This window comes from Eleginops maclovinus, chromosome 11 (genome assembly GCF_036324505.1).
Source record: "Eleginops maclovinus isolate JMC-PN-2008 ecotype Puerto Natales chromosome 11, JC_Emac_rtc_rv5, whole genome shotgun sequence".
NCBI classification, from domain to species: Eukaryota; Metazoa; Chordata; class Actinopteri; order Perciformes; family Eleginopidae; genus Eleginops; species Eleginops maclovinus.
Window position 1 is genome coordinate 14,991,154 of NC_086359.1, and position 14,728 is coordinate 15,005,881.

The 14,728-nt window shown below is 39.9% G+C and overlaps 1 protein-coding gene across 1 annotated transcript in view; it reads right to left on the reverse strand.

Annotated features, from left to right (window-relative positions):
- wwc1 (WW and C2 domain containing 1) overlaps positions 1-14,728 on the reverse strand; it is a 54,527-nt gene that overhangs the window by 15,659 nt on the left and 24,140 nt on the right. Inside the window, exons 7-12 of the mRNA XM_063894969.1 lie at positions 13,571-13,717; positions 13,093-13,163; positions 10,543-10,788; positions 7,027-7,116; positions 4,089-4,750; positions 1,042-1,159 (exon numbers count right to left, since the gene is read on the reverse strand). Coding sequence (XP_063751039.1) covers positions 1,042-1,159; positions 4,089-4,750; positions 7,027-7,116; positions 10,543-10,788; positions 13,093-13,163; positions 13,571-13,717 — 1,334 coding nt within the window. The remainder of the gene's footprint in view (positions 1-1,041; positions 1,160-4,088; positions 4,751-7,026; positions 7,117-10,542; positions 10,789-13,092; positions 13,164-13,570; positions 13,718-14,728) is intronic.

Sequence of the window (14,728 nt, forward strand, 5' to 3'; positions counted from 1 at the left end):
TCAAGGAGCGCACTTTTCCCGACCAACGTGAACAAGCTGGTTTTCCTGGCACACAACCTCAGAAAAATCAGACAATCACAGGTGCAGTAGAACACTTTTCTTTTGTGAAGAAGTGATTTTTTTCTTTTTCTTTTGGGACAATTGTGAATTAAGCTGGAGGCTGCGTGGGGAGCGTCTCTTTCTCTCTCACTCTCTCTCTCTCTCTCTCTTTTTGCTGCATGTGCACTTTCTGAAGCCCATTCGATTCTGACTTTTATTATGTTTATTTTTTCGTTGTTGTATAATTGTTATTCAGGCAGGCTTATTGTATTTCTAAAAACATTTATGTCATTTTGCACTAGTTCCAGGCTGTTGCGATAAGTTTAATTATTTATTTATTTTATCCCGATTCCCAAGTGTAAACTGTGAATTAAAAGCCAAGAAATAGGTTCTTAACTGAGCGATAAAGGCATGTTTTGGCACGTTGTTGTTTTTGAAGCCATTTTGTTCCGATTTTATGTGAACTGTTGTGATGTTTAATATGCCCAGTTTTGTTTATCTGGCTTTAAATAAATAAAGGTATTTGTTTCACACCTACCATGTTTTTTGAGCTCTTTAGTTTGAAACGGAAAAATATAAAGATCTAGCTGCTATCTGAAGAAAAACAAAGGTTCGACTATCAGTCGACTAAGGCAAAATCTGACGAATCAGATTCGACTATGAAAATCCTTAGTCGAAAACAGCCCTAATATTTACAACGATGATGATTATTTATCAACAATCTCATTTTGTAAATATGATATTGCACCCTACATACTGTATCAGCGCAATATCAATATCTATGTATTTGTTCCAAAAAAAGGGAAATGTTTACTTTTCTCCATATTGCACAGCCCTATGTCAAGCTTATGCTTAAAGACTCATGTTCAAATATACAAATAAATATTTCAAGATCCTTTTTTCATATGTAAAAGTGCAAATATGCAATGTAAAGGGCGAGTGAAAGGACACCATCCAGGGTGCTTATCTATCATATAAGCTGTAAGTAAAAGCTCTTCATACCTGCGCTCCGAGGGCTCGTACACGCCGCTGTCTCCTGCCACCGACTCGTCAGACACCGCTGAGGTCACGCCCATCTTCTTTGGCCCCGCCCCCGTCCCTTGCAACTCTGGAGCCGAGTCTAAACACACAAGGGGGAAAATAAAAAGGTGAGGATATGGCTAAATGTTATGTATTTCTTTAAATTATTTCCAGTTGATGTGTCTGTTAAGAATAAGCCTGCTGATATTCTTTAATGATCGTGAGATATGAAAACAAACAAAAGTACTCATTTAAGTGAGCTTTTTCTGACCTGATGTAAACTGAAGGGTACCCAAACAACAAATAGTAATTGTACTTCTTTGGGAATTTAGGAATTTATTTTAAACAAAGATTATCAAAATGTTTTATCAAACTCAAGAACAAGACTTAATATAATATCCTACCAGGCTGCTTAAAATAAAATATGCATGTATGCCCCTGGACTGAAAACAATCTGAACCAATACAATACTTGCACTAGTTGTATTTTCTTACATCCTAAGTATTCTGTATTCCTCATTGTTGGGGGAGCTTGAGACTTAAGATTTCCAATGGTAAAATTTGCAGTAGCTATTGATCACATGTAAATAAAGCTTGGATCTTTGAATCTCCTGGCGTGTGTAGACTGTGAGTTTTGTCACATGTTGAGTACTGGCAGGCGTCACGGAGAGTGAAGAGGAAACTGGACACCGGGTCCACCTTTCACCTGAGGACGCAACCAGAACCTGAGTCACGTTCGGCTGCAGCAGCTGAGTGCCCGGTCCAAACTCCACCTGACCCTCACCATTACTGCCACCTTACCTGGAACTTATTTTAGGTTTCAGAGTAATCTACTGATCCTGTCATGGGTACACACACCAACAGGAACACCTGAAAGCTAATTTAGCATGCTTTTAATATGTTGCTTTGTCTAACCGACAGGAAAAGGACATTCAGTTTACAAGGATAAAACTAAATCCTAGTGCTTGATGAATGAAGACCAAAATCAAAACTGTTAATAATGTTTGTGGAGCTACTTATTCAATTAAAGTACATTTTATATCAATACAAGTTTAATGAATCTACTTTTAGGTCCTTATCTCACTATAACTGTTTGTATATTATCGTATAAATGTCAATATATTTATTAAGTATATACACCAGTGTACTGTATATACTGTAAATTAAATCATATTTATGGTTGTTATACAGTACAATGTTCACTTTTTAACTTGTGATGGTAATATATATGTTTTGGTATTTTAATGGCATATGTTTTACTTTGACTTCATATGTTATAAAGATATTTTTATTCCAATTTATTGAATTTACTGAAATTGAATTATGTCACTAAACCTAATAATCGTGCTGTTTCCATTTCTGATTTGATATAATTCAACACAGAAAGGTAAATAAAAATGTCACACACGCACAAAAACACACACAGCAGCCGTAATCCTAGACCTTCACTCCCCCTCTCCTCATCTCTCAGGTTTCACACACAGTATTACATTTCTCCTCACACACACACTGAAGCGGAGGATTCCTAGTATAGTGCTTTCCAATAAAGTTGGAGTGTTCTCTCTGACGTCTGGCGTAACGGAGATAAAGCCGTTACATCAGCAGCTCTCCATCTCTCATTGGTGCTCCTCTGATTGCAGACACTCCATCACTGTTATCTTTCTCCCGGTATGAACTGGGATTATCATCAGAGCCCTGCTGAGTTATTATGCACAAGTCGTTTTATTGCTGTTGAGTTTTGAAATGATTGCTTTGAGGATAAAAGTCCCTCGCAAATTTAATGACAAGGCTTTGTGTCTCAGTTTGTTTGGAAGAACTCCCCCTTGAAAATAAACACTTCAGTCTTCTGTGTGGTTTAGGCTCTTCAGTCACAATGAGATGTATATCTAAAGCTACAGCTTACACTGATGTTTAGACCACTGTGTGCTTTCCACCTTGTGTCAACAGATAGTGGTTGTCTCTTTGCCCTGACAATGCCATTATCACCACCGCACAAGCAGTCAACCCTGTTTGATGAAGAAGAGCTGGTTTCTTTAAAGAAAGAAGAGCAACTTCTTAAAGTAAGCTTGCAACATCGGCACAAATCCATGTATATATACAGCTCTGAAAATTAAGAGACCGCTGAAGCATTATCAGTTTCTCTGGTTTTTACTATTTATAGATACGTCTTTGTGTCAAATGAATATTTATCATTATTAATATTTTTTGTATTCTATATTCTGACAACATTTCCTTGTGCTGGAATTCAACAGACACTGGAATGGCTGCCATACATGTAGAGGTTTAAGAACAATTTGGGGTGGTCTCAATTTGTTCTGGAGATGTATGTATCTCATTTTGATCTTTCCTCACCTTCAGGACATGCAGCTTCTTTAAATACAGCTTATATTTTGTAATGCTTTGTGTGTATAAATGTGTCCTGTCTAGATTTGATATATGTTTTTCTTAGTGAAATTGTCTATTGCACAGTACTCAAATTGATTCATTATTTTCTTAATATTGTGTATTATTTGGATAATCTTGTGTTACATTTGTTTTATGAATATATATACATTTGCTGTACATTTTCTATTATATTTATAGCTTTGAAATATGTTTTACTTGATAATCTCATATTTAGGATTAATAAAGTATCTATCTGTCTAATGCATCTTATAATAGGGGACTCTGCACACACAAACAAATACTTAAAAACAACATGTAGCAGGCAGAAGAAGAACAAAGTATCTTCTCCTTTGACTCAACTTGTCTGCACAGAACCCCGAAAAAAACCCTTTCCAAAACTTTTGAGATGACGTGAAAATAGTGTGAAAGTACGAAATAAAAAAGACAGAATAAATTAAATTAAATCCAGCATGGACCCACATAGGTTTAGGATGGAAAACGTTCAGACCAACCCCACATAAATAATAGTGTCCTGTATTTTTAGTGTTTCGCTACACATTGTAAAACTTCGGAGAGGAACTGGAAACTAGTGTGTGATGTTTTGAATAAAGAAAGACAGAATGAATGATCAAGACTCTTCTTTACCTTTGACCTCATTGCCCATTGTGTTGTTGTGGTTCTGCTTCTCCTCCGGCCCCCCCGGGCCCCCGCACTCCTCCTGCCTCTGCTCCTGAGAGTCCAGGCTGAGCTCCAGCTCTGCCAGCCTGCTGTGGAGCTCCAGATCCAGGCTCAGCCCGCCGGGCCCCGCCTGACCTGCAAACGTCTCACCGGACAGGAAGCTAGTGTCTGTAACAAGCGGCGAGCAGGGCGGAGACAGCGAGGACAGGGAGGAGCGGGGGGACAAAGAGCTCATGGAGTGGGGGGTCTCCGACAGTCTGAGGGCCTGAATCCTGGACGACCCTGACTCCGCTGCGATGCTTCCTCCGGCAGGAAACCCTCCCACCTCTCCTGCTTTGACCTCAGGACTCTCAACTCCCCGCCCTCCGGAGCCTGTCACCACCTCGTGCTCGTGTATTGTCGTGATGGAGCTGGAGGGCCGGTAGCCCCCCTGCCCCCCCTCCTGAAGCAGGCTGTCCAGCTTGTTCTGGAAGTCCGGGTCGGCCAGCTCAGGCTGCTCCAGGTAGATGTCGGTGAAGCTGAGGGAGGACGTGGAGCCCAGGCTGGAGGTGGTGGCCAGCGAGCCACGGCTGGAGGTCAGAGAGCCTCTGCTGCTGCCCGACGAGCAGGACAGGGTGCTGGCCGACAGCCTGCGGGAGAGAGGAGGGACATCATTAAAGATTTCTCAACTTCTTGAATTGTTGTTATCAAGTGATGATGCAAGGCGTTTATAAAGTTATCAGTCAGTGGCTCAGAAAACAACTTCGGTATCTGATTAGATGACTTATGAATAAATATAGCTTTTAATGTTAGATTTTTATAATCAAGCATGCACCCAAAATAGTTTAGTATGGCTTTTGAGACCAATCCCAAATAAATAATGTTGTCCTACATTTCAAGTGATGCAACAGATCTGACTGGGCTCACCGCTTCTTGAGGATGTTCTATAATTTTACAATTCTTCAAGATCTGTGGATACCGTGTTATAGTCTACATACAAAGGGAAATTCACTCAAAGTAGTTTTATTAAAACAAAGTAAGCTTTTTAAAGAAAATGTAGACCACAGGAATTCTTTATTACCGTTTGCTCTTTAATTCTAAGAAGAGCTTTAGGGAATGCAATCATATAAAGCCTGTGTGGATTCTCTAAACACACATTCAGATATACTAAAATACTGTCCTTAATAGCTTTATATGAGTCTGAAGGATCCCTGATGATCTCTCAGTATCAAATGTGATGTGTAACCAGTTGGTTTATGCTGTTGCAATTGTACGTGCTTTGGAAATAAGCATCAACATGAGATGAATTTTTAAAAACTTAAACATTTTATAGCTTCTTTGATCATTTCACATTGAGTTTAGTGATAGAAAATTATGAGAAATTAAGAGCCTTTAGTGAAGATAACGAGTAAAAAAGCAAGTTTGAGGCAAAGAGAAGGAAGAAACACTTAGAACAGTAAGAAGAAAGCTACATGGTGTTTATTGCTGGGAGCCACCCAGCAGGGAGACATTTCCCATGTTCCCACTTCCCCTTTTCTCTCCTCTGTACATCTACTATATATCTCCCTGTCCGCTCACTCTTTTATCTCCCTTTTCATAATAAAAAATATATAATTTCATCCGTAATAATGCAGCTAAAAACAGATCACAATAATTGTTATAGTTATATCCTTTCAGTTTGTGTATGCCTCCGATTTAGTTTATCTTATATATTCGGTAAACATAAAACACACCTTTTTCTCCTTTTCCTTCAGCACTTCGTAGATTATTGCTTTTAAATGGTATGGTATGGTTTCTTACATATATCTAAGCCCAGCAGAAGAGATGTTCGTTACCATTTAAACTCTTCAAAACAAGTTAAGGGTCTAACATAGACCTTAAATATTGGACTTAAGGGACTACTTTGTGGAGGAAGTGAGAGTCATTCCTCATGCAGCTGTGTATTAAAGCCCTCTAATGAAAGCAGGGAGGCTCGTTAGCACAGACAGAGAAGACTTCCTGTCCCCCAGAGAGACTTTTGATGTGAAACTGTCTGAGTGTAAAATGTTAAACCATTCTGAAAAAAAGTACGGCTCTTACAGCTGCCTTGCGTCAGCTCATAAAAATGTGATTCCCTGGGATGTTTATTATTGGGGTGGGAAGAGAGATTTGTGGCAAGAGCGTGACTGAGATGAAAACGACGAAGAGAACAAAATAGCTTTCATCTTTTGCAAATGTTTGGTGATTAAATATTAAAGTACTTCAATTGCGCCAAATTTTTCCAACCTCCCCTTCACTTCAAAGCTCTGCTCTCTTCTCTGCCTGCTGTAAATGTAATGACTAAAGGATCCGTTTCAGCCCATAATCTAATGGACAACGACCTTGTGAGAAATAACCTATGAAATGCTAAATGTGATAAATGGTTGTGTGAAAAATTAATCTAATGAATGCAGATCTTTAAGTCAACAGATTTGTTTCTAAATGTTCCTTAATAAGCCATCTGAACTGAAAAGAAAAATCCCGCCATATCTCTGAAAACTATTGAACATTAGATTTTTCGGGAGAAAGACTCATTTTGCGAGAAATAATTTGGTGCGTGAGATGTTATTATTTACGGAAGAGGATTAGGGACACATGAATTACATTTGTTTGGGATGAGACAGAATTGAAAAAAGTGTGACTTCAATCTTACATTTTTGGGGAAAACAAGTCAGAATTTTGAGGAAAAAAATATCTCAGAATTCTCACTTTTTTCTAAGAAGGCTGAATTTGATCTCGGAATTTCCCCCAAAAAATCACTTTTGGGTCAGATCCCCAAAAATATTCCACATGTGGCTCCAATCCTCTTCTATAATTATTACTGATAGAAATGACTACAATGATAATACCTGAGTTGTACTAAATTGGAATTGTCCTTTAAGAAATTAAAGTAATGAGGGGAACAAACCCTTTGAGTTGAGTATGCAGCGATGTGGCCAGTCGGACCATCTCCTCCAGCTCCCGGACCAGTTTGTTCCTCTTGCAGTGAAGTCTCAGCCTAAAATGAAAAAAAAAAAAAAAAGTTAGCGGCAGACAATCAGATTAAGCTCAGATGCTGTTTCTAAACAATTACATCCTCTACAAAAGTATACAAACTGATTCTTTCTTTGCTTTTACCAGGCAGAACTTAGGTAACTTTCACACTTAGGTAAAAAATAGATTAAATAAATAATGGTATGAGTCCTTGAAAAAGAGAACAATTAGCAGTGGTGATGTGTTCAGGTGTCACGGGGAAAAGCCACTGTTCAGGTGACAGCAGTGTCATCCACTTTGTTCCGAGGAAAACTTTAACAGCTGTTACTATGATCCATGGCTGCAGAGCAAAACAGGCCAAAGAGGGCCTTTTATCAGGTTACTCACTGCACTGGGTGTGTGTGTGTGTGTGTGTGTGTGTGTGTGTGTGTGTGTGTGTGTGTGTGTGTGTGTGTGTGTGTGTGTGTGTGTGTGTGTGTGTGTGTGTGTGTGTGTGTGTGTGTGTGTGTGTGTGTGTGTGTGTGTGTGTGTGTGTGGGCTTGACTGTTTCCGGTCTCATTTTTAGATCTTATATATTGTAATGTATGTGTGTGTTTGATTTACCAATGAGAAAAGAAAGGTGTGTTTACAGACACAAAATAACATTTATTCTACAGAGGAGGGAGAAAAAGCCAGGATGAAAAGAAAATGAAATATATTTGTGTGTACTCATATTGTTTCTCAAATTCTAGCGAAGACATCCAAAGCTTGACTTGTGGGTTAGTCAATAAAGTTATACAGCACAGGGCTTCCACGTTTTAAAGTATATTTCAGACTTTTTTTCAATGATGTTAAAGCAAATTTTCAGTCAAAAAAATGAATAACAAAAATAACACGCACCAGGAAACCTACAGACTGCAGCCCCATTCATACATTGTAACTTTTCTTTACTTGATACAACCTATTTTTCAGTACTGTTTGTGTTTTAAGACTGAGCTTTTTTGACTTAAGCCTCCCTCTTCTGCCAACAGGGTTACATTTTTCAGAGAAGGGCAACTTGACATTTCATTTCATGACCTTTCACACAATGTCCAGCAGAGCTTAGCCCAACTTGAGTGGAGGTCTATTTGGCAAAATAAATAATAATACCTGCGTGGGTGCGTGGCTTCTTTTAAAATGTACTGAGTGTGTGTGTGTGTGTGTGTGTGTGTGTGTGTGTGTGTGTGTGTGTGTGTGTGTGTGTGTGTGTGTGTGTGTGTGTGTGTGTGTGTGTGTGTGTGTGTGGACTACAAGAGGTTCCTTTTGTGAGCAGGCTCTGTGGCCTCTCGGGTTACAGGAACAGGAGAAGACACACAAAGAGAGACAGAGCTCAGGTAGAGTTTGACCTGAAGCCTGAATAATAAGAGTCCTGTCGGGGCTTGAGGGGGGCGGAGATGGAGATGGGGATCGTGCTTGTTCTGGTCTGCTGCTATTTAGGAAAAGTGAGAGTGATAGAAAACTAGAGGTAGTGAGAAAGTGAGAAGAACATATTTTGAAGAGCCGGAACAGAGGGAACATGGAGGAATAAAAGAGAAACACTGGAGGTAGAGAAGGAGAGAAGATAAGGAGAGAAGATGATAGGAGATAAGGAGTGGACAGAGGTGGAAACAAGGAAATGAGAGAAGACAAGTACAGGAAACAAAGAGAGTAGACAAGGGGAAGAAAGAAGATAAGGAGTGGACAGGAGAAACAACAAAAGGAGAGGAGTAGAGGAAACAAAGAAAAGAGATAAGACAAGGAGAGGAGAGGAAACAAGGGGAGAAGACAAATAGAGGAGAGGAAAATAATAGGACAAATGGGAGAAGAGGAAATGAGAGAGAACAAGGAAAAGGGGGGGAGAGTACAAGAGACAAGGACGGATGAGGGTACAAAAGAGGAGGGGAAAAACAATGAGCTGAGAAGAAAAGAATGAGAAAGGAAACTAGATGAAACAAAGAGAGGAGACAAGGAGAGGAGAGAAAACAGCGAGAGAAGGCAAAGAGAGGAGAGGGAAGTGGGAGATGGGGGATATGAGACAAGGATAGGGGAGGGTACAAAAAGAAGAGGGAACAAAATAGGAGACGAGATTAGACAAGAGAAGAGGAAAAAAGAAGAGGAGAAGAAGAGAGTACACAAAAAGAGGTTCCTAGAAGAGAAGAAGAATCAAAACAAGAACGGTAGAGGAGAGGAAACAAGGAAAGGAGAGGAGTGTCACGCTCATCTCTAACTGTTAATAATCATCAGGGAGCTTTGTCGTCTAAAGGTCAAAGCAGTCAAACCGCAGCAGAAGGTCAGTCACTTCATCAGCAGAGGAGACGATAATGACTCCTCAGGGCTGTCAGCGCCTCCTCTAACCTTCTGCAGAGAGCTCCACACACGGAGTCAGAGAGTAAACACACAGAAACTCTGCCACAGCCGCTACTGCTGTCCTAATGTCAGTTCTCCAGACAGAGATTAGGGCTGCACTATTTAGAAAAATAACTCATTTAGGTTAAAGTGACTGATATTGTTATTGCAATATGAAAGGAGGGAACACCACTTGACCTTTCAGAAAACCCTCTCCACCCATCTGTTATAGTGTGTTCACACTGAACCTTTCACATTTACATTTAATTTAAAATGCTATTCCTTAAACACTTAATGTCAATAATATCCTACTTTGTGAGCCGTAATTTGGCCCTTCTTATTGATATTTGACAGATAGTCTGCAAATATATCTTTCAGCGTCACTGTCATACGTTTTACTTTTTAGTTTTCTTTTATTTTTTATTTTGAGATGTGTATATTTTAAGTTTTTTAAATTTTCTTCTCCTTCAATTCTGTGCAATGCCTTGTTTACATTCTGTTGTGACGAGAGCAATTCCTAAATTGGGATCAATAAAGTAAATCTATATCTACTAACAATATTACAAAATATAATAAAATGAAACTAGTCTGTATTTCAATCTACATACAGTTTCATTTAATTGTGCAGTCTTATCAAAGACGGGGAGAAAAATATCCGTCCTACTCCTTAGCTCCTTTAGGTGTATTATTACATAATGTGTCTATACGTACATGTATTTTAAAGATTTGATTCTTATTACTGGCAAATAATGCCGTGTTTGTGAGCAATATACATATACACCTCTTTATGGTGTATTTTTACAGGCTGCTATCTCTTAGATAGACTATGCAACTTCTGTAACACAATCTGTAATAACTGTGCAAAATACATACTTTTATTTCCAATACTGTTGCCAGGCTGCTATCACACTACCTCTACATGCTACGCTTTTTTTATCGTTTTATTTGTGAGCTTTCTATCTATCTCTAATATTTCATGCATGCCTGCTAATTCATATGTTGCCTTTTTTGTGTAACAGTCAAGTTTCCCCTAGTTGGGACTAATAAAGGTATTCTGATTCTGCTTAGTCTATAGTATTTAATGTGTAACAAACTCCGGCCCCCCCACCTCTCAGTCAGGGCCTTGCTCTGGTTGTCTCTGGCCGCCTGCAGGTCTCTCTCCAGACGTTTCTTCTCGGACTCCAGCTTCTCCTTGTCGTTGGGCTGCAGGCGCTGGCGGGGGCTGACGTACTGCAGCTCCTTCAGCAGCTCCTCCTTCTCGTTGATGAGGATGAGGCGGTCCCGCTCCGGGTCCAGTAGCCCCGGCCACGCCTCGCTGTCCAGTTTGGCGATCTGCACCTCGATGGTGGCAATCCTGGAGGAGGAGGGTGTGACGTTTGTTTAATGAACATTTGTCCTGACCAATATTCAATAATACACACAGAGATCTTAGAACAGCAACCTCCATTGGCATTTTTAAAAGGAAATTACTTTTTAATTTGGCTTTTCATTTGGGGCAACTGTAATTTTAGTAGTATCGCTGTTCATGTTTTATTGTTTTATGGTTCTGTGATATAACTCTTTCTGTTTGTTTATTCCTTGATTTTAATTACATTCTCACATTTTTGTAAATTTTTTATTATATCTTTCCATGGGACAACACTGAAGAGATGACACTTTGATACGATGTAAAGTAGTCAGTGCACAGCTTGTATAATACATTTGCTGTGCCCTCAAAAGAACTCAACACACAGCCATTAATGTCTAAACCGCTGGCAACAAAAGTGAGTACACCCCTAAGTGAAAATAGCCAAATTGTGCCCAATTAGCCATTTTCGCTCCGTGGTGTCATGTGACTCGTTAGTGTTACAAGGTCTCAGGTGTGAATGGGAAGCAGGTGTGTTAAATTGGTGTTATCGCTCTCACACTAACATACTGGTCACTGGAAGTTCAACATGGCACCTCATGGCAAAGAACTCTCTGAGGATCTGAAAAAAAGAACTGTTGCTCTACATAAAGACGGCCTAGGCTATAAGAAGATTGCCAACACCCTGAAACTGAGATGCAGCACGGTGGCAAAGACCATAGAGCAGTTTAACAGGACAGGTTCCACTCAGAACAGGCCTTGCCATGGTCGACCAAAGAAGTTGAGTGCACATGCCTAGAGTCATATCCAGAGGTTGTCTCTTGAAAATAGACGTATGACTGCTGCCAGCATTGCTGTAGAGGTTAGGGGTGGGGGGTACACTGTATCAAATTGGTCTGCATGGCTGTCGACCAAGAAAGGAGTCTCTTCTAAAGATGATACACAAGAAAGCCCGCAAACAGTTTGCTGAAAACAAACAGAATAAGGACATGGATTACTGGAACCACGTCCTGTGGTCTGATGAGAACAAGATAAACTTATTTGGTTCAGATGGTGTCAAGCGTGTGTGGCGGCGACCAGGTGAGGAGTTCAAAGACAAGTGTCTCTTGCCTACAGTCAAGCATGGTGGTGGGAGTGTTATGGTTTGGGGCTGCATGAGTGCTGCAGGCTGTGGGGAGCTACAGTTCATTGAGGGAACCATGAATGCCAACATGTACTGTGACATACTGAAGCAGAGCATGATCCCCTCCCTTCGGAAACTGGGCCGCAGGGCAGTATTCCAACATGATAACGACCCCAAACACACCTCCAAGATGACCACTGCCTTGCTAAAGAAACTGAGGGTAAAGGTGATGGACCGGCCTAGCATTTCTCCCAACCTAAACCCTATTGAGCGTCTGTGGGGCATCGTCTTTCGGAAGGTGGAGGAGCGTAAGGTCTCTAACATCCACCAGCTCCATGATGTCGTCATGGAGGAGTGGAAGAGGATTCCAGTGGCAACCTGTGAAGCTCAAGTGAACTCTGTGCCCAAGAGAGTTAAGGCAGTTCTGGAAAATAATGGTGGCCACACAAAATATTGACACTTTGGGCACAATTTGGCCATTTTAACTTAGGAGTCTACTTTTATTGCCAGCGGTTTAGACATTAATGGCTGTGTGTTGAGTTATTTTGAGGGCACAGCAAATGTACACTGTTATACAAGCTGTACACTGACTACTTTACATTGTATCAAAGTGTCATATCTTCAGTGTTCAAAAGATATAATAAAATATTTACAAAAATGTGAGGGATGTACTCACTTTTGTGAGATACTGTATGTTCCTCACTTTTTACTGTCATTTTCTGTCCTACTCTGTAAAGCACTTTGGGTTGAGTCAAGCATGACAGGTGCTTAATAAATAAAGAGGAACACACAGAGAAATTGATAATAAAGTTGACTTCGACTTCTGACTCTAGACATCAATGAGCTCTTCGGAAGAACACAAAACTGTTTTCACGTAGAGATGATAACAGTTCTGTAAAGAAGTATTCCACTTTGAAAATCGATGAGGAAAACCCAGGATCAAACAACCCTGTGATTCAAATCCTCTTGCCTTCACAGTGTTTATCTTAGCTTAAAGCTCAGGCGCGCGGCAGCAGATCACTGAGCTGGTACAATAACAAAATCAAACAGAGCTTCTGGAAATCTTCAAAAGATGATCAAAGATTAAACAACACGGATCATAAAGGTTTCATTCATTCAGGTTAAGGCATAATTTGACATAACATCTTGCAAACACACACATATTTAAAATGTATTGGATTTATGCGTACCTTCTCTTGGCCTCCTCGTACTTCAGACTCACACGAACCTTCTCTGCCAGTTTGTTGGTGCTGGTCATGAACTAAACACAAACACAATAAAAAACAATGACACAGTAGACGTTTACACACAAGTTAATAAACAATATTCAAGACCACCATTTGTATTAAAAATAAGTTAAATCAAGCCGTTATCTTCTAACAGGTAATAGATAACGATATTTATAAGCATGTTTTCTATTAAGTCAATAAATAAAAAGTCCTTGCACTCAGTTTGTCTTTCTAAAAGGTCGACTTGGTGGCCATCTTTTATTGTCCTTCAGAAAAAAACTGCCCTTAGATTAATGCTAACACGTTGTTGACTTTTAGATTTTGTTGTAATTGTCTACCTTTGCGACTTTACTGAATGTTGTGCTGCTAACTGAAGACCAGAACCCAGACCTGTGTGTGACCTGTGAAAGTTAAAAGTGACATCCTGCCTGGTACTCACCTCAGCAGGGATGTCGGTCTGCGAGCCGGCGTCGGAGTACAGCCGCGGGATGAACAGCTCCGAGTTTGCGAGCGAAGGACTGCTGCCCCACAGCTCCTGCTGGGAGCCCGAGTCCAGCTGGAAACTGTCCTTCAGCACCGCCAGTTTCTACAGAAAGGAGGAGAGATACAACAGGGCGGCTGCAGATTACACAAACCAATGATCACAAGGAGGGAGAAACTGGGACACTGCTGCGAGAAACTACACAAGGAATAAGAGACAAGGAGTGGAACAGGATGTGATTAAGGACAGAAAAGAGACATATAAAGTAACAATACAGTTCTACTTTCAGTAGGGCTGCACAAGTTGGAAAAATGCGATTATATTCAATGATATTGCAATTGCGATGTTTTCGCGCCACTAGGAAATAATATGTTTTTAAACAATATTCACATCATCACTGATAAATATTGTAAATGATCATCGTGTGATTTTTCTTTACAATATGAACCAAACATGATTTTTTTATAGAACGTTTAAAATATGTTCCTGTATTTTGCCTTTGCCAAATATTGCGCTTACTGCGATTTGGATAGTCCATACTGCGATTTGATTAAAAGTTTATAAGCGACTACTTTTGCAATTCTAGTATAACAAATTTAATTCTATATATAATGAACATATACCTTAAATGTCTCATTGTTTCTGATTATTTTGTCCTTTGCACTCCAATCCCTCGTGTTGATCATTTAGGAACTGAAGTTTCTAGGAATCCACTGTGAAAATGAATATAAAGTGACGTTTGTCCTGCTAACTGTACATTCAGGGAGATGCTGCCCAGGGCAAAGAGCATCTGCCAAGTGACAGAGCTGTGAATAGTAAAAATGACCTCCCTTATTCGCTGTGTGTTCTGTGTGTTTGAGGTGCAGTAGCGATGAATATCTAATGTACGGCTCTGAAGCCTGCTGTGGAACGCACCTTATCTATGCTTTTCAAAAGGGGGCATGAAAATAACATTACCATCTTTTTGATCATGGTAGTTCTTAAGTATTTAGATTAACAGTATCTTACTTGAAATACAAAGTTCCCATTTCGCTCTTTTACAGACTTGAGTGGCAACCAGAGATAAGTGTTTATATTTGTATTTAAAGATTTCATTGCACTAAAGTCCTCTACCTG